The sequence below is a fragment of the Leptodactylus fuscus genome, chromosome 1 (assembly GCF_031893055.1).
Source record: "Leptodactylus fuscus isolate aLepFus1 chromosome 1, aLepFus1.hap2, whole genome shotgun sequence".
In the NCBI taxonomy this organism is placed as follows: domain Eukaryota; kingdom Metazoa; phylum Chordata; class Amphibia; order Anura; family Leptodactylidae; genus Leptodactylus; species Leptodactylus fuscus.
The window spans coordinates 125416591-125443263 of NC_134265.1; the positions used below are offsets into that span (position 1 = coordinate 125416591).

Genomic DNA, 26673 nt, shown 5'->3' on the forward strand with positions numbered 1-26673 from the left:
CCCGGCAAAGAATGGTACTGCCCAGGTCGGTCAGTACAGCGCATGCGTACCTTGCTTTTCCCCACACGGACGTTGAGGTGGTTAGAGTACACAAAATGGCTTCCACCGGTGAGTAACGGGCTGTGCGTTTCCAGCGTGATTGCATTGTAGGTCAGGCTGGCGCTGGCTGTTTATAGTAGTGTCTGCTCTCTTGTGCTTTTTCTATTTATTTCACTGCTCTACCGGCTGGAGACTGAGCACACGGGCTGCCTGTTTCCTTATAGGCCTCAGTCAGATAGGTCGTAGCTTCCACCCAAATACACGCGGTTTCCCTTCTGGGACCGCGACTTGTTGCTCGTATGCTGGGAGACGATGCTGGTTGTGTCGCAATGAATGAATCTTATGTAATATTGTGTGTGTGTGTATCTGTGTGTGTGGCCGGTACCCGCGTAATTTGTTACCACGCTCCAAACTGTAAAGTAACGTCCCTTGTGTAGCAGCCTGGATCACCACTATAGGGGATTGTAGGGTTATAGGATGGACTGATGTCTTCATCCAACCTCATCTACTATGTACTCGATTACTCCATGTTATCAGCCATTTCAGGCTAGGGATGCACGGGCTGATCTTTACTGGAGTCAGTCACAGTAGGGATACCCCTGGGATACCGGTAATATCTATGTGTCCTATGTAGACTCTGTAAGGTAACCATTCCCTTCCAGGTGCTCATTTAGTACTGAGCTTATAAACCCCATCAGCCCCTCTCTCCGTTTTCCTACCTTAAACTAGGTCCACACCTGCAGTCTTTGAAACTCATAAAACCCAATCTGCTTTTTTTTAAAAAAAAAAAAAAAACACCCAGAAACTCATGTACTCCATAGACTATAATAGGGCCTGCAAGGTTTCTACCCCCAAAAATGTGGAGAGTAAACTCCGGATTGCAGATGTTAGTGGGGGGGTGTATTTATGAGAGAGAAGAAAGTCCACTTCAGCACCCAACTATCTACATATCTATCTATATTATATGAGATCACACACACACATCTCTACAGGTAGAAACAGGACTATAGGAAAACCTCTCAAGGGTAAAAGGGATGTACATCCTCCAGGAACTTGGAAGTCCCATCAGTAAGACAGCAAAGTAAAGCAGCACTCCAATGATCTCTTCCAAAATGGTTCATTTGTTCATATCTAACAAAGTTGCATTGCTTTAGTTACTCAATGTAGCTATTATCTAGCTTCATATTGACTGCATTGAGCAGCTGAAACATTGCACCTTTATTGGTTATGGTGGATAAAGCACATTGGACTGCTGCAGGGTTTTTTTTTTTTGTACAGTGCAAGAATGAAATTTATTAAAGTGGTATTCTGACAACAATAGTTCTAATAAAAATATTTATTGGGACAATGAGATGTTGCAAATTTTATGTCACTGGAAAAAACCTAAACAAATCTCCTTTCTCTTTTGGTAACTGTTGCCACTGGGATCCATCTTGATCCAGGATGGGCACGCTCAGTTTCTCTTTTTCCTCCTTATAGCTGCTTATTAGATCAAGGCTATATAACCTTGCAAGTGCCATCCTAATGATGGAGCATGTGCAGTGCATGAATAACGTCTGTTAGCTGTTAGGAGGGATGGCCAGTGTGACAGTTAGGGAGGGCACAGAGTAAGGTGCACCTGGGAAATGTAGTTTTCACTAGTGAAGCAGATAGTCACATGCTGCATAATAAGGCTGAACATGTAAAGGGAATATGGTGGTTCGGAGGTTATAGTCACTTGGACCCTGAGTGAATAGGTGCGCAGGAGTTGGGGAAGATAATCTACCTGACAGCGAAGCCTGGAGTAGATAAGAAACACCCCAAAAAGGCCTTTTTACCTAATTTACCTGCTGAACTGTCTTTAAAAGACCACACATAACAATTTGTTCCCCCATAGTTATGTTTCCTTAACAGCCAATTATTGTTTCTGCATTGTGTGGCCTTAAGGGGATTTCCCATAAATATATTTAAATTTGTAGAGGTAATGGTGGTAGCCTGTTACCTTTATCAGTTGCCAATAATTACAACTGTGTATACAGAGACTTTCTATAGTTTGACGTTTGGCCATGACTTCCTTTTTGTGGCTACATTATCGGGCAAGGAAACTTCATGTATGAACCGATAACCCGGTCACAATAAGGAGATCATGGCTAGGTTTCAGATACTTAGAACGCCTGAATGGTCACATCCATTGGCACCTACTCGTCAGATCAAGAAAATGGACTGTCACCAGATGATTCTAGAAAATCTTTTCATTTTATATTTGCTAAATTAACTATTAAATGATGGTTCAGTTTCAGATTAATATTTAGAGACAAAGGTTATTGTTTGTATAAGAAAAAGTTGTACAATTTTCCAACATACTTTCTCGATCAATTGCTCACCGTTTTCTAGATCTCTGCTTACTGTCATTCATTCTGTGGCTAAAAATCAGTCCATGGTCATGTGATAGGCACACAGGTGCACAGCTCGTTACCAGGCAGATGTCTGATTACTGTGCTGTGACTGTAATGAGCGGCACCTGTGTACTCATCACATGACCGTATGTCACGTGGCTGTGGGCTGTATTTCGCGTGGCCGTGGACTATTGTTTTTTGTTTTGTTTTTTTTTAATCCACAGATAGTAAACAGAATGCAAACAGATCTAGAAAACTGTAATTTACAATATTTCAATATACTTTCTGTATAAGTTTTCATCATACAAACAGTAACATTTGTCTGAGGGCGGAAACCCCTTTAATTTCATCCATTTTTCTGTTACTGTAAATTGCACAGTGTTTGCTTTGTAGAGGTGATTCTAGAGTTTCAGTATACCTAGATTCAGCTTTGGAACCCCATTTTCATGTGTTATTTCTATCTAGGTAAGGGGAAAAGTGCTTTGTGGTATGCCTTAGTATGTCTGGGCTTTGGTCTCTGGGTTTCCATGCAAAGCGCTTTAACCATCATTTACATATGAATAAAACTGCAACTTGTATGAAACTGGGACTCCAAAGCTCAATAACAGACATATTTGGAAACTAGAGAATCACTTTGACAAGGTACTGAGTTTAGTTTTCTTACCAATTTACTGCCTACAAGACTCAGATTGAAAAAGCAGTCAACATTAAATATAATATTAAAAGAAAAAAAAAAGTATAACTCTGCTACAGTGTTTCTTCATTTTGAGTGTGGTTTGTGTTCAGACTTTGTACTGGGACATCTGTCCCCAGGAACATTTCTAAAGAACCATCTATTATATCAAACATTTCTAGTTTGAAGTTTGATTTTGACCTCATCCTTGGTCTTTCCAGCACATAAATGGGAGACATTCTTGGGGAATGCAGGATACATTTAGTTATGTCTTGCTGAACACTGGTTTATACAAGAGATAGAGATGGTTGCAAAAAATGTTACAAGGTATCAGAAGTATGAAAATATGTTTAGCGATATACCCAAGCGTGTGTAATATAATAAATATATATATATATATATATATATATATATATAATTTTTTTTTTTTTTTTTTTTTTTTTTGTGGCTTTTACATTTCTAATTGAACATTTTAACTTGAAAAAAAAATCTACAAGGCTGCATAAATTACATTAGAAATTTTTTTAGTGTTTAATATCTGAATCAACATGGCTGCCCCTTTCTCATCAGGTTGTTGCTTTTTTTTCCCTTGCAGATTATAGCACCTATAGCCAGGCTGGTGCCCAGCAGAGGTAAGTGCCTGTCTTTTTCTGTGTTTACGGCTTGTGATCCATATCTGCAAGTTGACATTAATGTACAGCATTATCCATGTTGATTTTTCTTTTCTTTTTCTTTCAGCTATGGTGCTTATACTGCCCAGCCAACTCAAGGTTACACACAGACTGCTCAGGTATAAATTATATTGAGTTCCATAGCATGAGAATGAAAACTTAACATTTTACTTTTCATAATATAAGTGTTAAATGCATTGTAAAAACTCCAAGGTAAATTAGTTATCTGAATAATGTTCTACAGGCAAGCTATGGTCAGCAGAGTTATGGCACCTATGGACAACCTAGTGATTCTAGCTACACACAGGCGCAAACCACTGCCTCGTATGGCCAGTCAGCATATGCTACTGCTTATGGGCAACCTCCTGCAGGTAAGGACTCTCGTATGTCAAATTTTACACAATCCATACTGTACTTGTTCAACTTCAGGAAGCAACCCTTGTTAGTTGGATTCTATTTTACATATGAAATCTTCAATTGGAATGATAAAGGGGCAGCCCAAAACTGGAAAAAAGATTCCAATCTGGATTTGACTAATTTTAACTCAAAAATAGTCCGGGTGCATGTTCACAGAGGAACTGGCCAACTCCCAAAGTGAAACCATATATAAAATTGTGACTCCACTCCACTTTTCTTCTGCAAAAAGTATTAACAGTTTGTTGTGAGGTGCAACGTTAACATTATGGGAACTCACCCCATTATTATTATTTGTTTATATAGCACCATTAATTCCATGGTGCTTTACATTTGGGTGTTTATATACAGTCCACAAAATATACAAACAGAAATAATACTAACAATGACCGACTGGCATAGTGGGATAGAGGGCCCTGCCCACAAGGGCTTACAGTCTGAGGGAAGAGGAATAGAGACAGAAGGTGAGGGGAGAGACTGTTCAGATGGCAGTGTGGTGACAGTAGTGTTATTGGAGGTTGTAGGCCTTCCTGAATAGGTAAATCTTCAGGGCCTTCTTGAAGCCTGTGATTTTGGGGGTCAGTCTTATGTGTCTTAGTAAGGAATTCCAGAGTGTGGGGGATGCGCGGAAGAAATCTTGAAGATGATTGTGTGAGGAGCGGATGAGAGCGGAGTAGGAGGTCTTTGGAGCATCTGAGGTTACGTGTGGGCACGTAGCGGTAGATTAGGTTAGAGATATATGGAGGGGACAGGTTGTGGATGGCTTTGTATGTTAACGTTAGTAGCTTGAACTCAATATGCTGGGCAGTGGGTACCCAGTGAAGGGATTGGCAGAGGGGAGTAGCCGATGAGGAATGGGGACGAGGTAAATTAAGTGAGCAGCACAGTTTAGGGTGGACTGGAGGGGGGAGAGGGTGTTCGCTGTGCATGTTGAAGGGTGTAGCAGTAATCTAAGCGGGAGATTGAGGGCATGGACTAGTATCTTAGTAGTTTGTGGGGGAAGGAAGAAGCGGATTTGATGGATGTTCTTGAGTTGGAGGCGGCAGGAAGTGTTGAGGGTTTGAATGTGCGACTTGAAGGATAGGTCGGAGTCCAGGGTTATCCCAAGGCATCGGGCCCGTGGGACAGGAGTAAGTGTGGTTCCGTTAACTTTGATAGATGGGTCACGTGGAGGGGCCATATGGGGTGGGGCAAAGTTGATGAACTCCTTTTTCTCCATGTTGAGTTTGAGACAGTGGGAGGAGAGAAAGGAGGCTACGGCCACTAAACAATCTGGAACTCTGGACAACAAAGAGGTAATGTCTGATCCAGAGAGATATATTTGGGTGTCGTCAGCATAGCAATGTTATTGAAAGCCATGCGATTCTATGCGTTGGCCTTCATCAAGCTGAAAGAATGAAATTAATGGAATAAATGGGGTGGGGGGTTACAATATAATTAATTGTATACAAAACAGTATTACATAGAATCACACATAATGTATAGTAATATTTGCAACTGCATTAAAAATACAATGTCCGATAAGGTGACCATCATATGTATACACATGAAGAAATTGTTGGTTAAATTTCACAGTAGTACGAATATATATAGACTGGCAATGAAGAGGAATATATAAAGCCCAAATGGGAAAGGATAAATATACATATCATATAGCACTGGTCTGAACTGACATTAACCCCTTCCTGCCGACGGCATATTTAAATAACTTTTTTATTTCTCCACTCTGAGCCATATGAGGTCTTAATGTTTGTGGGACAAATCTGCTCCCTTTAAACACCCCATCCTTGCACCTACCCCTGGTTCCCTCTTCTGTCAGGTTAGCAGGTCCACTTTACCTTTTCCAATTAGCAGGATTTGGTGTATCTTTATATAGTCCTTTGGTGACACAATACTCAGTGTAAAGGTCTTTGAAGGTGCATTTTATTATTGGATCTGCAGTGTTTTGTATAAACAAGAAATGGACAAGAGTACAGGTACTGAACACCGGTGAAAGCATTAGCAATAGCAGATTTAGTATTTACATCATTGATTAGCTTTTCTGCTTTGGGTCAGAAACCTTAGCTAGCTAGGGCATAGATTTGATTTATAACTTACCCCAATTTTTGGCATAAATTTTAGTAATTGTAAGCCCTTCCAACTGTTATGAATATTCCCCTTAGGTATTCTTCACACTACTGTCTTGGTTATCATTTTTAAAGGGGCTCTATCAGCAAAATCATGCTGATAGAGCCCCACATACGCTTGAATAGCCTTTAAAAAGGCTATTCAAGCACCGTAAATGTTATATTAAACTACCCCCCGTTTTGAATGCCGGTGGGCGGGCATTCAGGGTCCGCCGTGTTCTTCATCCACGCCTCCTCTTCCTGCGATGTCCTCGGGTCCCGTCTTCCTCCGGCACTCGCAAACTGACATTGCTAAAAAAAAAAAAAAAAAATGGCCTGGGCGCATGTGCAGTAGCATGCCGCTTCTACTACGGCTACTGTGCATACGCCCAGGCCATTTTTTTTTTTTTTTTTTTTTTAGCAATGTCAGTTTGCGAGCGCTGGAGGAAGACGGGACCCGAGGACATCGCATTAAGAGGAGGCGTGGATGAAGAAGATGGCGGACCCTGAATGCCCGCCCACCATGCACAATGGGTAAGTTTATCACATTCTGTTGTAGGGTTTTATTTTAAAACGGGGGGGGGGGGGTGTAGTTTAAAGGCTGTTCACGCATATGTGGGGCTCTATCAGCATGATTTTGCTGATAGAGCCCCCTTAATGCCTAGCCTACCTATAGTTATATAGGGTTTAATTTGGGGGGGGGGGGTGTGTGTACACACACATATACACACACACTAATTTACTATGCTTTACAAAACACACATTGGAAAGGTGAAGGAAAAGAAGTCTTGCGGATGTGAACAGTCTTGTTTTGTGTTGTCTACTGTTTTGTTGTAATTGAGCTTTCTGTTCCATGCATGGAAGGTTCTAAAAATGAAAGTTGAGCAGCTCAGAAAACCTGGCATCACTATTGTTTGACTCCTATAGTTGTTAAGTTGGTCTGATGTGTCCTTTTATGCTTTGTTTTGATTTGTGCCTGCAGTAGAGGGGCCCAGCACAGGTTTGCAATTTGCATGTATAAATTCTAGAAATTACAGCTCATCTTTCTTTTTATCTTCTCACGTCATTTCAGGCTCACTTGGCAGTCTTCATTTACCATAATTGCAAGTGCTTAATTTTACTTTTATTTTGTCCTGTTTTTAATGGATGCAGTCATCTTAAATTTTGATACTCATTGACAAAAAAAAGTAGCTCTCTAAGGAGTTGTTGGAATAGATCTGAAACTTTATATGTGTGAATGTAGTGATATGTGTAATTACAGAATTAGAGCGAAATATCAATTTATTGGGAAAACTGCACAATTGAAAGGATGCCCTAGTGCCCTGGTAGGTTTCTGCTAGCCTGGATGAAAGGTGAGACACGACTGTGTTTCTAGGTATACAGGTTCTGTCCATAGACTAGTACGGCGGGGGAGGGGGCTGTAAGGAACACAACCCCCCCCCCCCCCCCCTCACAGTTCAGCGCAATAGACGCTACTGTGAGGAGGGGCGTTCCTGACAGACTGTCAGAAACGCCCTTCTGACACTGAAGAGCTACGGTACCGGCACCGATGGCTCTTCACCAGGGCACAGAATGGGAAAGCCGACAGTGCGCTGAATTCAGCGCACTGTCGGCTTTCTAGCGGTGTATTAAACCACATATGCCGATGATGTGAAAGGTCCTCTCTAATGAGTGTCTGAGTGTCCATGACTGTCAACTATTTATCAAGTTTGGCCTACCTGGGGCAACATTGGCTCATTGATTAGTACTGCAGCCTTGCAGCGCTGGAGTCCTGGGTGCAAATCTTGCTAGGATCATCATCTGCAAGGAGTTTGTATGTTCTCCCTGTGTTTGTATGAATTTCCTCCCAATCTACAAGAACATGCTTAAATGGAAAAAAATAAAATGTAGATTGTGATCCCTATATGAGGCTCACAATCTACATTTAAAAAAAAGGAAAAAAAAGTTTGGCCTACCTATTGCAGCTCGGAATCAAACGATTCTCTCTAACAAAAAGGCCTAGATGATGGGCTACTTGTCAAAATGATCGTTGTACTTCTTTCAGTTCAGTGATATGCCCCTTCTCAGTGTGTTAATTGGTCAGAATAAGATAGATTTATCAGACTTTGGACGCCTGGAGACTGGCATACTTTTGTATAAGTAGTGTGGGTTTTTTTTTGTTTTTTTTTTTGTTTGCACAAATACCTTTTTTGGGGAAAAAAATTTAATTTGTGTCACCACTTTTCCAAGAAGGTGGTCTGGTGAGGGCATACAGGGACATTGTTTGATGCCATCGACCCTGTAGGTTTTATTTAAATTACGCTTGATATATGGTATAATTGATGTAGAAAATGTAAGCTTACGTTTTCTGAGGTGTGTGATTTATCATGCCCTACCCAAAAGTGGCCTCTGAGAGCCTTTTGATAGGGCAGCAGAAGAAACACTTTATACCCTCTTGTGGTAAGACCCATACCACACCAGTAAAGCACATGGGGCAAGGTGTACCTGGGACATGTAGTTTTCATTGGTAACACAGTTGTAGGCTGGCAATGTAGTGGAGATATGGGTGCAGCTCTTGGAAGAGAGGGCTGCTAGGAGGTGAGTAAAGGCAGATGCTTTTTCCGCTTGGTTGCTCATTGCCATTTTTCTAAGCAAAGCCTGACTGCCACAATTATAGGGAGATGGGGTTCAAAGTCTGCCACTTGTCTGTAATGACTCTGGTTAACACTGCATTATTGTTTTCCGTATTTATGCAGTGTGTGAAATTGTCATAAAAATATTGGCAGTGCTGACTGCTCTTAATGAATGTACCAAATAAAATAAAAAAATACATATCCTTTTAAAACCATAAATGGAGTCCTTACTCGTTCTGAATGCCCCACTTGAGATTTCCCTTTGAAATGTAATGTCCAGTGTAATATGTCTGCTTTAGAATGTAGCTGCACAACTTGTCTTGCTATCCAGTACCGAACTACTTTAATTGATTACTTTATTTTTCTTGGTTTCTGCAGAAATAAGAAATTTCCATTGTTTTCTTGTATCTTCTTTTTTCTTCCCTTTCACCCTAGGTTACACTGCTCCAGCAGCACCTCAGGCATATAGTCAGCCAATCCAAGGCTATGGAACAACAGGCTATGATAGCAGCACTGCGACCACTTCAACTACCCAAGCTTCATATGCTGCACCATCTGCTTACAGTTCTCAGCCTACTTACCCTTCCTATGGACAACAGCCTGCTACTACTGCTCCTGCAAGGTAATGGCAGGACTAAAGCTTGATTTTACTGCTTTTACATATAGTAAGCTATCAAGTATGGAGACCTGTATTAGACTGTTTGACTAGTTCCCATAGAGGAGCTTTCAGAACCACTAATACCTCCAGTTCTTTCCTTTCTTTAATCCTTTACTGCAGTGAGCAGTTTATTCTTTACTCCATATCTTTCTAAAGCCACAACTTATTTTTCTGTTTACTGATAAGAACTTATTGTTTGTGGGACAAACTGTACATTGTGATGGTATCCTTTAATAGAAAAAAAAAAATAGAAAGTAGTGAAAATATTTTTTTTTTTTTTTTTTTTTTTTTTTAAACCCAGTTTAGCCATTTACTTTTGGGTTTTCTTACAGAATAGCCCAAAAATGGTAGATCATGGCAAAAATTAAAATAGTAAAATTCATGACAAATTTAGCGGTGCGGACTATACTATCAAGAGGGGCCTTCCCAGCTAGACTGTCAGTAACGCCCTTATGACAGTGAAGAGCTTTCGGTAATTGCACCGATATCTCTTCCACTGGAGCACATAATGGGAAAGTTGACAGTGTGCGGAATTCCATGCACTGTCTGCGTTTTAGCAGTATATAAAACATGTGCCTGAGGAAAAGAAAGGTCCTCTAACTTTAGTGAGCTTGCAAATGACGTCACTTATTATATGAAAATAAATGGTGCCGAATTTAAACTGCATATATATATATATATAATATATATATTCAGAAGTGTTTTATATTGATAATTCCTGCTATTTAGCCTATACATACGCACTTTTTGTGTGTGTAAAAGATCCACTTTAAATTGTCTTAAAAATGCCTCTATATTTCCCTCCACACTTCCATGTATCTTGTCCTTTCTAGGTCTTGTATCCAATATTATCATATGGGTGTCCAGAGCTATTGCAATAGACTCTGCTTTTAGATAGTTTACAAAGCAGTCCAAGGTTTTTCTAGTAGAGGCAAAGCTTAATGGCTTTACTTATGTGTTTTTTTTTGCTAATCTTCTATCTTCTTCTAGACCTCAAGATGGAAGCAAACCAGCAGACACCACTCAGCCTCCTCAAAGTTCAGTTTCCTATGCTCAGACCAACATGGGCTATAGTCAAAGCAGCTATAGTTATCCCCAAGTTCCATCAAGCTACCCAATGCAGCAAGTGAATGCCCCTCCATCTTACCCACCAACAAGGTATTCTCTTTTCTTCAATAACCATTCAATGTGTCAGAGGTGTAACTTCAGAGTTGCATGTCTGAGTATATATTTACTTGTAAAATGAAATAAAATTGTGCTTTGGCAAGCAAGAACGGCTGAAAGCTTTTCTGATCACACCTTGTAACCTTAGTTTAATCTTATATGTAACCATATAGTGGAGAAAACAGCCTGCATTTAAATAAAATATTTCCCTAGTGACTGTCCCCATTCTCGAGCAAACATTCTTTGTTTTATTATGACCTTTATAGAGATTTTTTGGCTTTATAACTGTTTAAAAAGAAGACCTTTCATGAGTTGGGGCACATGCAGTTTAATACACTGCTAGAAAGCCGATGGTGCGCTGAATTTAGCTCAGAAGGGCGTTCGACAGTCAGTTAGGAACATCCTTCTTCACAGCAGCACCTATAGCGCTGTACTGTGAGAGGGGGAGGAACGCACCCTCCAGTACTCATCTATGGACGAGTAATATCAGGAGGGGAGGGGGCGTTCCTCACCACTCTCACAGTGCAGCGCTATAGACGCTACTGTGAGGAAGGGTGTTTCTGACTGACTGTCAGGAACTCCCTTCTGACTGTAAAGAGCTACAGTACCGGCACCGATAGCTCTTCACATGGTGCACAGATCATGAAAGCCGACAGTGCGCTGAATTCAGCGCACTGTCAGTTTTCCAGCGGTATTTAAAACCACATGTACCCCGAGTGGTGAAAGGTCCTCTGAATTTGAAGTATGCTTTTATATTTAAAGTGTAACTCCAGTTCTAAATATTCATAAATTAATTGATAGAAGAATGCACCAGCTTGTGTGAAGTCCATCATTTAACTTATTCATAAATGAATAGTACAGGCTGATATATGAAACTTTGTAATATATCTTTGTTAAAGAAGTGTTCTCTTCATTTTTCAGGCAGTTACTTTCTTTAAAGTAGTCTATAAGGAAAAAAGACATTCAAATAATTGCTGCTGTTACAACAAAGATTTAAAAAAGCAAAAATGGCACAAAAGTTAGGAGTGGGCAGAACGAAACAAATTAAATGACCAACTGGCAGTTCCCCCTTCTATATAGAGTTGTGTGAGGCTGAATATGGAGAGGGATATAATGTAAACAAACAGTCAGACTGAAGATAAGGGGCAGGCGAACAGCTTAATAAGTGTAGGGGGAAGCTGATCTCAATAAGATATATTACAAAGGGTTTTTTTTTTTATATTTAAATGTTCTATTCTTTTATGAAAAGTTCTTTATAACTGGAGGTATGCTTTAACAGCATTGTTGCAGTTTCTGTATTAAATGCAAATTTTGTCTTTAGCTATTCAACATCCCAGCCTTCGAGCTATGAACAGAGCTCATACTCTCAACCCAGCTCCTATACTCAGCAAAGTAGCTATGGACAACAGGGCTCCTATACACAGAGCAACTATAGCCAACCAGGAAGTTATGGGCAGCAGCAGAGTGGCTATGGTCAGCAAAGCAGCTATCAACAGCAGCAGCAGCAACAACAGCAGCAGCAGCAACCTCCCCCTACAAGCTACCCACCTCCAACTTCAAGCTATGGCAGCCAGCCCCCAAGTCAATATGGTCAGCCGAGCAGTGGTTATGGTCAGCAGAGTGAGTGTGGGGGTTTTGGTTTTTTTTTTTTTCCCTTCCTTCTTTCCTCATGTGAAAAATGCTAACTCAGTTGTAGCTGTATTAAAAATTTGTTAGATTGCCTGTCGCCTGTCTTTTTGAAGAATTGTACTTTTAAAGATGTAACTATTGTGGAGCACCTTTTATTATAATCTGGTGACTGTCAGACTGTAGGTTAAATGAGTTTTCTGGCCTTATAAGATTGATTATCTAACCTAGAGGCTGGGGGTTTATGCAGCATAAACGCTGCAGTGTTTTACACTCACAGCAAAGTGGATGGGATTCTAGCAAATCCTATCTCCACTGTTTGGAAAAATAAGCGCAGTGGGTATGCTGCAATTTCCGAAACCAGTGCGGGGCATTAGCCTAAGAGAGGTCATCAGTTGAAGATCAGAAGAGTTCTGAAAACTGGGATCTTCACCAATTAGTTGTTTTCAAGTTCTGTTAAGATGAATACTGTGGTTTCCTCAGTGAATACCAACCACATTGGCACCATCCAGAGACTGCTTGGCATTGCCGCTCAGCCCTATTTACTTAAAAGGGAATGAGATGTAAACAGTCCTGCTTACCTTAAGTCTGTTAAAATATGTCTTTAAAGCTTGTCACATTTTGAGTCATTTTCTGCCCTTTTTAGGCAGTTACCGTCAAGATCACTCAAGCAGCAAAGGACCATATAGTCAGGAGCCCCACCAAGGCTTCTCTGGCTCTGAAGGGCGCAACTCTGGAGGTTCAGATTCCCGTGGCAGAGGTCGGGGCATGTTTGACAGAGGTGGCATGAGCCGTGGTGGTAGGGGAGGCCGTGGAGGCATGGGGTAAGATTATATCTGGAATACATTCACTAATGTTAACTATTCTTCCTACAGAGAATTACAAAAAATTTTTAGGTCTCTTTTCAAAACTCACTAGACCTTGAGTGCAGCAGAAGTAGCTAATGATATATGGCTTTGTTAGCCACCTTGAGCTAGTCGAGGTATGGTTGCTGGGCCTTTTCCCAGCTTTCAGTTGCATTTGAATTGATTGATTTTAATGGTTGCACAGTAAAGCAGAAACACAAATTAAGCTGCCGCTTTTCTGTAACCTGTAGTCCGTGTTGAATATGGGTTTTTTCTTTCTGTGGCCTGTGTTTTCTGAAACAATGTGCTTTTTTACGAACCATCGTCAACCCAGGATTTACATCTGTTAAAGTTCTGACATTACTTATCAGGTAAATGTTTTTATTTTAATGCAGTATCTCTACATTGATGGCCCCAGTGTGCTGTTCTGAAGAGTCTTATAGGCAACCGTGCATAATGGATGTTTGATAGTTACTGCAATATTAATGGTTCTGTTTTTTACCTTTCAGAGCAGCACTATTAGGGGTATCTGGGTTTTCTGGCCCATGACACTCATTGGGTTATAATTCATGTGTTTGGGCGCCACCCACATCAGTCTTTTCACATCCCTTACACTCCAGTAATAGTAGGAGGAGGGTTTGAGTAAGTATGCATATTCATTTCCTATAAAGCTGCACAGAGCTCTCCAGTTTTGTACTTCCACATTTGCTTTATCTTATTTTTTATCTACCCACACTGCCTTGGTATTCTGTACTAAAGCAAGGGTACACTGTATTGTTTTGTGCAGCTTTAGTCAGCAGAAAAACAATTTGTGGAGCTGTTCAGCTTCATTGTGCTGCCCTCTTTATTTTCCTTGCAGTTTGTTTAATATTGGCATATTGATGTACCTGTTTTGTTACTATGGTCTGGAAAACCTGCCCCTTCAGTAAGGTATACTCCATCTAAAAAAAAATGAAGACTAATGCATATGACTATTGTCTTGGTGTGGAGTAATAAGAATAACTTGCGGTACTGAGCATTTTAATGTTCAGTAAATTTATACAATTTGGATGGTGGGGGGAAAAAATGTTGCTTAACAGTAGGCAGGTTTTTCAGAGCTATCACAAGGTAGGTAACATGCTTCGCCCCCAAATTAATATCATATGTATTGCTTTGATTGTTTGGATATGTATTGCTTTACTTGGATGCACATGAAAATCCCTTATTTTAACATGCTTTGTCAAATTTATATGCCACAGGTTACAAAGTGAAAGCGTTGTATACACTTCAGTTCTAAAAAGTACCCACTCAGCCGGCAGCATAATGAAAAGTGGGACTCGATGTCTAAATGGAGAGGAAATATCTAATTTTGACCAATAGTTAAATCAGAATACAGTGTAACACAGTGTAAATATAGTAGCATGTAAATCTTGTATAGTAAGTAGAGTAAAGGAGTTGTATGGTACGAGGTTGAAATAAATTCTGTACAATATTATTTTAGATCTGTATAAAATCTTTATTGTAAGGTTTTAAGGGCAGAACTTATCAACTTATGTTTATAATAAAGATCAAATAAATTGTGTTAAAGGTGCAATGCTTCTGATAGGTTGTTATGGTGTATTTGTAAATGTTAGCTTGGCAGGAACTACCATAACAACCTTGTATGTAGTCAGTGACCAAAGTTTACTATTGCTGATTCTACTAGCATCCTAAGATATCCTGCTATACTGTGTGCCATTGTAGTTTTCTTTATGACCCCAGGTGCTGGAGTACCGTAGAAATAATTCTGTCATGGGTAAATTCAGCATATTGCAGTAGTATTATGTCTTACAGTCTTGAGCATTGCACGCTTAATACGGTTGGTTATTAAGGCTTAGAAGTGTATAAGTGTATAGGAAAGATTTCTCAAACTGTACAAACAAACTTAGAAGATTAGTGCTGCGCTGAGTCAGATGATTTGTACGGACATGTTAAGCCACTGCCGGCTCTGTACCCTTGAACCCCCTTCGAGGCCCAGAATGCTTTATGGCTCTTTAAAGGGAAAAGGCCTTCATATCTTCACCTTTATTCTCCCAGCAGCGGTGGAGAGCGAGCTGGCTTCAGTAAGCCTGGTGGTAAGTTTTTGAGTATTACAAATGGGTAGTGTAACACACAGAACAATGTCCCTTCCCCCCCCTTTTTTTATGATTTTTATTTTTTAAATTTATTTTTTAATATCTAAGCTTAATTTACTTTTATTTTTGGTCACATTAAAACCATGGTGTAAAATTTCTTATGTGCAAAAGGTTCTGGCCGGCATTACTGAGGGGTATACATGGTTTATGTGGTTTACACAGTAGCAAGCTACACAGATGGATACAGAATTGTGTTTAACACGGGAAACCGAAAATGACTACACAAACACTTGGGCACACAAACTTTCTTACAGATTCTTGGTTTTAAGTGTTAAGGATCCATGGCAACACTTAAACGCTTGCACCTTTACTGCTGCCATACTCTTTTTAGCAGTAGGTTGCGGTAACTCTGCAGCACTTTTTTTTTAATGGTTTATGGGTGTTTTCATCCCTATGAAATCTAAGGTATTAATAAAGTACCAATCTGCCAGAGTTGGTTCTTATGACCCCCCTGCCCACCATTTGTGTGCCTTTGAAGCCCCTTTCTTACATTGGTATCTTGTAGCGTTAATGTGAATGTTTGTGTAGTGTACAGACTGCATATTCTTGTTAAGTGATTTCTTTTTGTACTTTCATCTGCCAGGACTCCTGGATGATGGACCTGAACTTGATTTTGGTAAGTACATTGTAAAATGAATGTAGCAAAACTTTGAAACAACTTTTAGATTTTTCTGGCACCGTTTGTCGTTCTACTTATATTAACACTGGTTGAAAACACAGTTGGGATTGAGAAAGGTTGCTCTGCGTACAAATATCCCAATACTGACACTATTTTCAACTAATATCCTCTCTGGAGTACTAGTGTTTTTATTAGTAGGACACCAGAAGCATGTTTCTATGTTATATAATACCCAAGAGCTAACTGTTAGATGTGACATCCCCCTCCTTTGCATTACACACACAAGGCAGTCAGTGAGAATTGGCGTAAACCTCTCAATAAATAAGGAAGGGAAAGAATAATGAAATACAGGACTCCAGAGGAAGGAGCTTCAATTTAATAGTTTGATGATTATTATTATTAAACTTTCATTATTGACACACGTGTAGCCATAAAATCAAGTTGTTTTAACCTTTATTTACAGTTTAACCCCACAGTCACTTGTCTCCGTACTGGAAAGTTTTTCTATGTGAATGAACGTCCTCTTTATTTTAAAGTGAGGCATTCTAAGATTTGAATTAATGTGTTTGCTAAATTTATAATAAAATAAAAATTATATTTTAGCTCCCCCTATGGAGCCTGAAGAGGAGCAAGAAAACAACACAATCTATGTGCAGGGCCTCAACGATAATGTGACGGTTGAAGAGATAGTAGACTTTTTCAAAGAGTGTGGTGATGTGAAGGTGAGTAGTCATTACTGAGCATTGCACTCTTTATAGATGTAAAATAAGATTGTTTTTGGCAACAAAAAGAAGCATAAATTATTTCACAAGTAGGTAAGAAATTCAGTGGATGCAAGGATCGATTTAAAAAATTGTTCCAACTTTATTGAAGATATGTAAGAGATACATCCACACACCAACCTGATGCATTTTAAATAAAGTTGGAATGCTTATTTAGAAATCACAAGAAAAGATAAAAATCTTAATACTTGTGGATTTGGACAGTGGGCTCAAGCTGTATTCTGCGCATCCAGGTAGCAGATTGGCATCTGTAAGCATAGTGAGCTGATTAGAACTTTTATATGAATTCTACTGTTTTGCAGAAAAGGAAGGGTAAAATATTTTGGCGTAACTAAGCGCCACCCCGGAAAGAGGTGCTTATACCATTCTTATCGGTGTGCACTAATCTGCTGCATCTTTTGTTCTATTATGCTCCACAACATGCTTCCTGGCTGGTTATGTGAATCGGTCTGTCTGTGGATTACATCACCAGTTAGGGGACTGTTTCTAAAGCTCAAAGTGGAAGATGCAACAGATAAGTGCTGAGATTTTAAAATTGTGTGCACCATTATTTGCCGTAGGCTGTACTACGGCTCAAAAATTGATATATATATATATATATATCTATATATATTATCTATATATCATAGCTAAACATTTGGTCACCTCATTTTCTGGCAGTATTGTATTTGTGCCCTTTAATACATTTTGTGATTTTTCTGTATTGAGAGCCGTTTCTGCTTCTCACTGAATGTTACTGTGTATGGGGGTGTAGAGAAAATGAGGGGAGAGGAGGGTCACTTCAAACAGATATCTCGGTGCTATAAAATGCTTTGCAGTGCTATCTATATTCTTTCCTGAGATGTCATTTGTTGAAAACAGAATAACTTAGATACAACTGCAATCTCTTTATTCAGGTGACCCCAAAAGCAAATTTATACGTTTTATAATGTTCAATAGATATAACTATTTCAAGATACCCTTCACTTTCCTCATTTACACGATAATATTCAGAGAGAGGCAGAAACCGCTCTCGATACAGACTCAAGAGAGAGGGGAAAAAGTGTAGCATTTCATTGAAAGGACACAATTTGTTAAAGTATATTACAAAATATACTAATGATACAAATTGCCTGAAAGTTTGGTTCCTCCAATAGGGGAATGGATAGTGAAATGTAATGTTAATAGGTCCTTACTGAGTTAACAGACATTTCCTTTTAGCATGCAGTGATTGTTGAAGTAATAGATGTGTGTGCCTGACAGGAGACCATGTTTTAGGATTTAGCACTTGAAAGTCACTGTTAAAATTTCACTTTCCTTCCCAGTTTCTTAAGCTATATTTACAGATGACATTCTTGTGTTATGGACTCTTTCAATCAACATATATTCCCTTATTTCTCTTTTGTAGATAAACAAAAGAACAGGACAACCTTTAGTGAATATATTTACAGATAAGGAGACTGGCAAACCAAAGGGTGATGGAACAGTTTCATTTGAGGATCCACCTTCAGCTAAGACGGCTGTGGAGCTCTACGATGGTTTGTATCTATCATATTTAATTTGTACATAGTATACGATAATGGTTCTTCATTGTTCATACAGTATGAAGTAATTTTAAAAGCATTGTCATACGAACTCCAGATGGTTTCCTATCTAGCATTTATGGCATATTGTAGGATATACCATAAATGCTTCATGGGTTAGAGTCTTACCTATGGGACAATATAACTGCTGATTGAAAATTTGCTTGTGACCTTAACATATGTGGGGTTTTGTTTTTTAAATTTAATACAGGAAAAGAATTTCAGGGGAACAAGTTGAAAGTGTCCTTGGCTCGGAAGAAGTCCCTTCTAGGTAACATGAGAGGTGGATTGTTGCCTCGTGATGGTCGTGGTCAGCCTCCACTCCTTAGAGGTGGTAAGTTAGGACTTGCCAGAGTCATCTCTTTTTCGATTAATGCTTGGATAAAAGGATACATCTTCTGTTGTCTTAAGTGCCTAATCTGTGTCTAAATCTGTAGGTCCCATGGGGCGAATGGGTGGAAGAGGTGGTGAGCGTGGTGGATTCATGCCTAGAGGGCCACGGGCACCGAGGGGTAGTCCAGTTGGCCCTAATGTACAACACAGAGCTGGAGACTGGCAGTGTCCAAATCCGTAAGTCTGTAAACTTGATCTGTTGAAAGGGGTTTTCCCACTAATCTTGTATATGTTGCATGTACTGTGAATTAATTGTCTTACATTTGGATATTAGCAATCTGTTAATTTGTGTTTTCTTTATTCATTGCAGGTATTCTATCTAACGTTGTTTTACTTTATTTATTTTATGTGTGCTAGGAACTATCTATAGCAATTACAAGTGGCATGTGTAGTCTATGCTTACAAAGTTTAGTAACTATAAGAGCATATGGTAGCATTATATACAGTTCATGGGGCATACAATACTTTAGGTCTAAGCGTCATTTTTCCTCCTCCCTTTTGCTGAGTAACAAGAATTTATCTTTTTTATTAAAAAAAAAAAAAAAAAAATTTTATTGTATTTACAAATTCACCAAATATAGGACCTCTTCTTTTAGTCTGCTGCACTTGTACCATCCTCAGCAGTACAGTAGAGAAAGTATCAGCAGTAACCTTGACCAGGGAAAAGAAATGCTTCACCACCTTAGTGTATTGCATATGGTGGAAGGAACAAAGGACAATGTGATGGACTGTGGGCCTCATATATCAAGGCCAACATCTTCCAAACCAGTTTTGATAACTGCCATTGTTATTTTGTGATTGACTTATGACTAAGTGCATGCCTCATCATAACCTAGGCGGCTTCCCTTGGGTCTGTGTGCTTAAACAGAAATAAATGAAAAATTTAATTGGAATGATGGTCATGCCACAACCACTCTACCTAAGGAAAAATTAGGTGTGTGGGGCAAAAAATCTAATCCGTTCCTAATTTTTCTCTTTAGGGGATGTGGAAACCAGAATTTTGCTTGGCGAACAGAGTGTAACCAATGCAAGGCACCTAAACCTGAAGGCTTCATTCCTCCTCCATTCCCACCCCCAGGTAGTCTGACTCTAAACTGTTTCTTACAAGCTTAACAGAACAGAAATCTTTTCCTAGCAAACCACTTCATATCCACTTTGATTTAATGAACATTTTCCTGTTTTGTTTCCTCCTGCTGGAAGCACATGTTGCTTGCTGATAAGAATCCTGAATTTGCACTTATTGCTAGCCGTAGACATTAGTTGACAATAGTCTTGACTTACTGAGCACATTACACTTTTGCCAAACTATAAATTTATATACTTGCTCAGATCCTGGTGTATCTGCTTGCCCAGAATCTTGATTTTGTAATCTGTTTTATGCATAACTATATGGATATTTTCCTGTTTCGTATTCACGTTTCAACTGTTGGGCATGCTCTCAGTAGGCAGGATAGCTAGCTTAGCATGGCTAGGGCAGGATAGCTTAGTGTAGTTTAGCTAAGGAGACAAGAAGGGGGATATAAGACAGTGAGAGAGGATGGGGGGGGTGTCGCAGTGACTGGTACACAGGAAGTTACAAAGTAGGAAGGCACACATCTAAACAAATGCAGAACATACCACAAACACCTAGAAATCACTCAAAACACTGCTAAAAGTATATGGTTGCACGTTTAACCCATTGATAACTCCTTTTAAAAAAAAAAATAATAATTTTGTTCAGAAAACCCCTTTAATAAGGGAATAATACTGCGGATAGAAATACAATGATAAAAGTGATGACTTTGGCTTCCCTAGCGTTCTACAACGTGGAACCTTAGCCTAAGAAGGACGTTTTAAATTACTGAGCAGACCACAGCTTTCAAGCAATATTGGAAAGAAAAATGACCCCTCTGCTGCTGTAAAGCATGAAATTATTAGATATTTCACAAAAACTTAAGCGTGATCATCGTACTGTGAAGAGATTTGTGGCCAATTCAAAGCACAGACTGGCTGATAAAGGCACAAGGAGGACTGTTTCTGCCAGACAAATTCATTGTATTGAGAACAGCTCCTAAAATCCCAAGACAAAACAGCATTTGAAGCTGCTGGTGCCTCTGGAGTCCCACGGACCCATAGGATCCTCCAGAGGCTTGTAGTTGTGCACAAACCTACTATTCAGCCACGTCTATACAGTGCTCGCAAGCAGAAATGGTTGCAATGGGCACAGACATACAAGATGACTAATTTTGAAACTGTCTTGGAGTGCGAACTTGGATGGTCCAGATGGAGTAGTGCAGGGGTGCCCAATACGTCGATCGCAATCTACCAGTCGATCGCGAAGGACGTATGGGTTGATCGCGGGATGCAGCCAGGGATCCCCGGTGTCTGCTTGTTTACAGCGCAGGCTGAGAGTCGAGTCTCAGCCTGCGCTGTGAACAAGCACTCCAGACACTTGCAGGCCGGGCAGCAGCAGCTCCGGGAAATGAGGCGCTCCCCGCTCTTAGGGATGGAGGGAGCTGGGGTGCTGCTTCTTGACAGTGCAGGCTGAGAGTCCTCTCTGGTCAGTGGCAGGCGGGGCTGCCGCAGCCCCAGCCTGCCAGTGTCCAGAGATAACTCTTAGCCTGCGCTGTGAAAAAGCAAACACCTGGGATCCCTGGGCGGCCACAGAACACTGTCGCCTGCATTCACGCTGTGCCGGCCCTGCCCACAAGCCGGCCCCGCCCCCACCGACATGCCACGCTCACAGACCTGGCCCCGCCCACAAGAAGTGGGTAGTAGATCTTTTGCCTTAATCAGTTTAGGAAGTAGCTCACATGCTGAAGAAGTGTGAGCACCCATGGAGTAGCGGTTGGTTTTTGGATAGCCACCATGTCCTAACAAGCCTGCTACGTCTGCAAGCAGGTGACAGAGTCATGTTTTGGGGCGTAATCATGGCGAGGAGAGCTAGTAGGTCCTTTTAGGGTTCCATGAAGGTGTAGAAATGACCTCTGCAAAGTATATAGAGTTTCTGACCACTTTCTTCCATAGTACAAAAAGAAAAGCCATGCTTTTTGTAGGAAAATAATCTTCATGCAAGACCATGCACCAGCTTGTGTAACAAAGAATACCTTGGCTGCTATGGGCATAGGAGGAGAGAAACTCATGGGCTGGCCACCATCCTCCCTTGACCTCAGTCCTAATAAGAACCTTTGGTATATCCTCAAGTAAAAGATCTGTGGGTGGTAGGCAGTTCACATCAAAAGAGCAACTCTGAGAGGTTATTCCAACATCCTGCAAATATATTCAACCAGAAACTATCCAAAAACTCACAAGTTGAATGGATAAAAAAAATTCTGAAGGTGATATCAAAGAGGAGGTCCTATGTTAACATGTAACATGACTCAAGATGGTTTTGATTAAAATAGCTCTTGATTTCAGTAAAGTGATTTATGTTATTTCAACAAATGATCACCTTCTATTCTTTACAGCCTTTAACAATGTTTGAAAACTTGTAGCAGTGGATTTAAATTTTTTAATTTGGTAAAAAAAATTCATTGGGAGGTTTGTCCCCCAAAATTGACTTTATATTTTTACAGTTGAAGATTTGAACATTATACTGACTGTCAGTTGCATCAAACATTTAGGAAAATCAGAGAAAAATATCATTTGTGTAGTAATTTGGGATATGGTGTATGCTACAGATGGTATAGAATACTTGCTGCACATGTTCGTCTGCACTCTTTATCCTGTTTTACTTTAGTAGTTGTGTTTTTGTTTCCCTTCTCTAACTCTTGCACCTTCCACCTTCAGGCGGTGAACGAAGTAGAGGAGGACCAGGAATGAGGGGAGGCAGAGGACTTATGGACCGTGGTGGCCCTGGAATGTTCAGAGGTGGCCGTGGAGGAGACAGAGGAGGCTTTAGAGGCCGTGGAATGGACAGAGGTTTTGGTGGAGGAAGAAGAGGTGGCCCACCTGGACCTCCAGGTCCTCTTATGGAACCCATGGGTGGAAGAGGGGGTGGTGGTAGACGTGGTGGTCCAGGCAAATTGGACAAGTAAGTGTGTGTTTTTGATATTTTATTAACAAAAAATTTTTTTTAAAAAAGAATTTGTTTTACAAAACATGTTTTCTTTTTACTAGGAGTGATCACCGCCAGGAGCGCAGGGACAGACCCTACTAGCAGTTTAAGGCCTCCTTTACTACCAGATTTATTTTTTAAGCCAGAAATGTTTTAAATTTATAATTCCATATTTATAATGCTAGCATGGAGACCTTCCATTGTTACATTATGACTATACTTTGTCTGTAGTATTCACAATTTGTGGAGATATTAAAATGGAAGTTTAATGGTAGTACCAATGTTTTTTTTTTTTTTCTTCCTGTAAACCCATAATTCCAGGCTCTGTGTCTGTAAAATATACTAAGTTTTACAGAAGTGGATATGTCAGCATGTACAACTCGTGATGAGATAAGGTTGAAGAGAGTGGTTATGATGATTTATTGTGACAATAATATCTCTGATTTCTCAGTTTGTTCCAGCATACATGGCCCATTTTTGTGGGCCACGGTCAGGCTTGTTTCCCCTTCAAGCATTTGGAAAGATCAGGGTTTAAGTATGATTGATATGTTTGCTTTTTTTTTCCTTTCTTTTTTTTGCAAGAATTAATGGGGGAATGTCGTGAATTTTATACTTTGGCTTGTACCGGTTGTTGACTCCCACATTACAATAATAAAACTCTGTAAAACAGTGTCTAAGATATGGTTTTTGGTCTTGGTGGAATAAACCACCATATATTAGAAGCAAATCAATGAAGAATATCACATGTTATGTAAAGCCAACAGGACTATTGTCTTTCTGTTATCTTGACATGGAGAGCGACATGTCTAGCGTAGTTTTTATAGCGTGATTTACCTTTTCATAGTATTGAATGGCTAGAAATAACCGCAGTCAGTTTGTTCTGATTATTGCCCATGATTAACTAAAGAAGCATAATCCTCTTAATCCTAGAGGATTTCAGGAATGCTCATTCAACACATGGCAGAATTAAGAGACTAAATTAAGAAGGAATATGTCAATGCATTAACCTTTTCTGGTTATGGGGCTTTACATTCACACCTTACATTTGAGTCGCACAAGCAGGCTGTTTTATAAGCAAACACATTGGTGGATCCATTGCTGCAAAACTGAATCTGTAATTTCAGCCGGGGAGGACTTCACTGTTCCCATTTCAAAACTACATGGGTTCTTCAATGATCTGCATCCTGATCCCTTTTGGTATATGACCTGTCCTGTCAAGTGATAGGCTGAGCATAATATATTTATATTTTATCTTTTTTTATTTAATAGCTTATATGTAGAAAAAGTTAATGGTCTATATCATCATGGCTTTAGACATCTTGTAGGTCTACTGCACATGGGCTGGTGCATGTAGTAGGGTTAGGTAATGAATTGCAAAATATCCAAAAGCGAATGTCTGCTGTAATCTTAATTTATTTTAATTACTGTATATACTCCAATATAAGCAGAGTTTTTGAGCACAGTTTTTGCCCTACTCGGCTTATACTCGAGTCAAGCAACAACAACAAAAAAAATTGGGGGGAGGGGGGGTCTATGACCAGCCACAATAGTAATGTATAGAATCTCGCATAAAATAGTAAAACAAGGTTATAAAAAATATATATATTATAGTAAATCCCTCCTTTCCCTAGAATACATATAAAAGTAGAAAATGACTGTGAAACACATACACATTAGGTATCCCGGTGTCTGAAAGTGCCCGGTCTACTGAATATAGGGTATCTACTATTCCGTTGGGAAGGGGTTAATAGGAGCACTGCAGATACTCTATACTCAGCCAGCTGAATTCCAAGTGGGGGGGGGGGGGGGACAGTCCTCAAGCTCAGGGAAGGGGCCGACAGACGACCAAAACACCCCCTCCCCTTTCCTGGCAACTACTGCACCCAAAAACTCCGACTTTTAATTTTTAAAATTTTCCAGTAGCTGCTGCATTCCCCCCCTTGCTTATACTTGAGTCAATACGTTTTCACAGTTTTTTTTGTGGTAAAATTAGGGGCCTCAGCTTATATTTGGGTCGGCTTATACTCAAGTATATACGGTATCTTGTCATGCTGTCGCACGCCGCCATTGGCTAAAGGATATGTCACTAACTGTACCATGACCAATACAGATTGCTCATATGTGAATAACTGTTAGGAAAAATTCAGTGACATGTAAAAAGGGAAGTGTCCTAAAATTGTTCAATGAATTGGGATGGGTCATGATCACCTAGCCCTAGCATATACACTCACCGGCCACTTTATTAGGTACACCTGTCCAACTGCTCGTTAACACTTAATTTCTAATCAGCCAATCACATGGCGGCAACTCAGTGCATGTAGACATGGTCAAGACAATCTCCTGCAGTTCAAACCGAGCATCAGTATGGGGAAGAAAGGTGATTTGAGTGCCTTTGAACGTGGCATGGTTGTTGGTGCCAGAAGGGCTGGTCTGAGTATTTCAGAAACTGCTGATCTACTGGGATTTTCACGCACAACCATCTCTAGGGTTTACAGAGAATGGTCCGAAAAAGAAAAAACATCCAGTGAGCGGCAGTTCTGTGGGCGGAAATGCGTTGTTGATGCCAGAGGTCAGAGGAGAATGGCCAGACTGGTTCGAGCTGATAGAAAGGCAACAGTGACTCAAATAGCCACCCGTTACAACCAAGGTAGCCAGAAGAGCATCTCTGAACACACAGTACGTCGAACTTTGAGGCAGATGGGCTAGAGCAGCAGAAGACCACACCGGGTGCCACTCCTTTCAGCTAAGAACAGGAAACTGAGGCTACAATTTGCACAAGCTCATCGAAATTGGACAATTGAAGATTGGAAAAACGTTGCCTGGTCTGATGAGTCTCGATTTCTGCTGCGACATTCGGATGGTAGGGTCAGAATTTGGTGTCAACAACATGAAAGCATGGATCCATCCTGCCTTGTATCAACGGTTCAGGCTGGTGGTGGTGGTGTCATGGTGTGGGGAATATTTTCTTGGCACTCTTTGGGCCCCTTGGTACCAATTGAGCATCGTTGCAACGCCAAAGCCTGAGTATTGTTGCTGACCATGTCCATCCCTTAATGACCACAATGTACCCAACATCTGATGGCTACTTTCAGCAGGATAATGCAATGCCATGTCATAAAGCTGGAATCATCTCAGACTGGTTTCTTGAGCATGACAATGAGTTCACTGTACTCCAATGGCCTCCACAGTCACCAGATCTCAATCCAATAGAGCATCTTTGGGATGTGGTGGAACGGGAGATTCGCATCATGGATGTGCAGCCGACAAATCTGCGGCAACTGTGTGATGCCATCATGTCAATATGGACCAAAATCTCTGAGGAATGCTTCCAGCACCTTGTTGAATCTATGCCACGAAGAATTGAGGCAGTTCTGAAGGCAAAAGGGGGTCCAACCCGTTACTAGCATGGTGTACCTAATAAAGTGGCCGGTGAGTGTATAATACTGGCAAGTTTATTCTTAGGGGGTTGAAGTGTCTAGAACAGGGGTAGGGAACCTTCGGCTCTCCAGCTGCTGTGAAACTACAACTCCCATCATGCTCCATTCACTTCCCTGGGAGTTGCAAGAACAGCAGAGCAAGTATGCATGCTGGGAGTTGTAGTTTTACAACAACTGGAGAGCCGTATGTTCCCTACCCCTGGTCTAGAATCTGTAACAGGAGCTGATAAGCAGTCTGTCAACAGGCTAGGCTGTATGAATGGAAAAGATCCTGTGTGTAAGAGCAGACGCCTGCACTTACCAAACTTCCTTTCAGTAACTCCCAACTATAGTCTGCTGACCAGATGACTTCAGGCTTTGTTCACATCTGTGTCTCCGTCGCAAATTCTGCCAAAAATTCGCAGAGAGAAATGTCCTGCACGGAGAACATGTAACTGCTGTTTTAGAGAGCGGGGCAAGTTCTCCATCGTTCAAGTCCCATGGTGGATACAAATGAGATCAGCACAAGT

At 40.4% G+C, this 26673-nt stretch overlaps 1 protein-coding gene across 2 annotated transcripts; it reads left to right on the top strand.

The window, feature by feature from the left end:
- Position 1: 1 nt before the first annotated feature.
- On the top strand, positions 2–23406 carry EWSR1 (EWS RNA binding protein 1). Of its 2 annotated transcripts, none has more exons than XM_075276593.1 (17): positions 2–108; positions 3683–3719; positions 3826–3877; positions 4003–4129; positions 9325–9511; positions 10538–10705; positions 12033–12331; positions 12984–13161; positions 15238–15275; positions 15919–15951; positions 16558–16676; positions 18124–18253; positions 18510–18632; positions 18736–18868; positions 19672–19769; positions 22460–22703; positions 22790–23406. In XM_075276593.1, exons 1-17 carry the CDS (start codon positions 12–14, stop codon positions 22827–22829), a joined length of 2103 nt encoding a protein of 700 aa, XP_075132694.1. In that variant the 5' UTR covers positions 2–11; the 3' UTR covers positions 22830–23406. The 2 variants fall into 2 exon arrangements, with proteins under 2 accessions (XP_075132694.1, XP_075132695.1); XM_075276594.1 differs by having other exon boundaries at positions 3–108; positions 15241–15275.
- The last annotated feature ends 3267 nt before the right edge of the window (positions 23407–26673 follow it).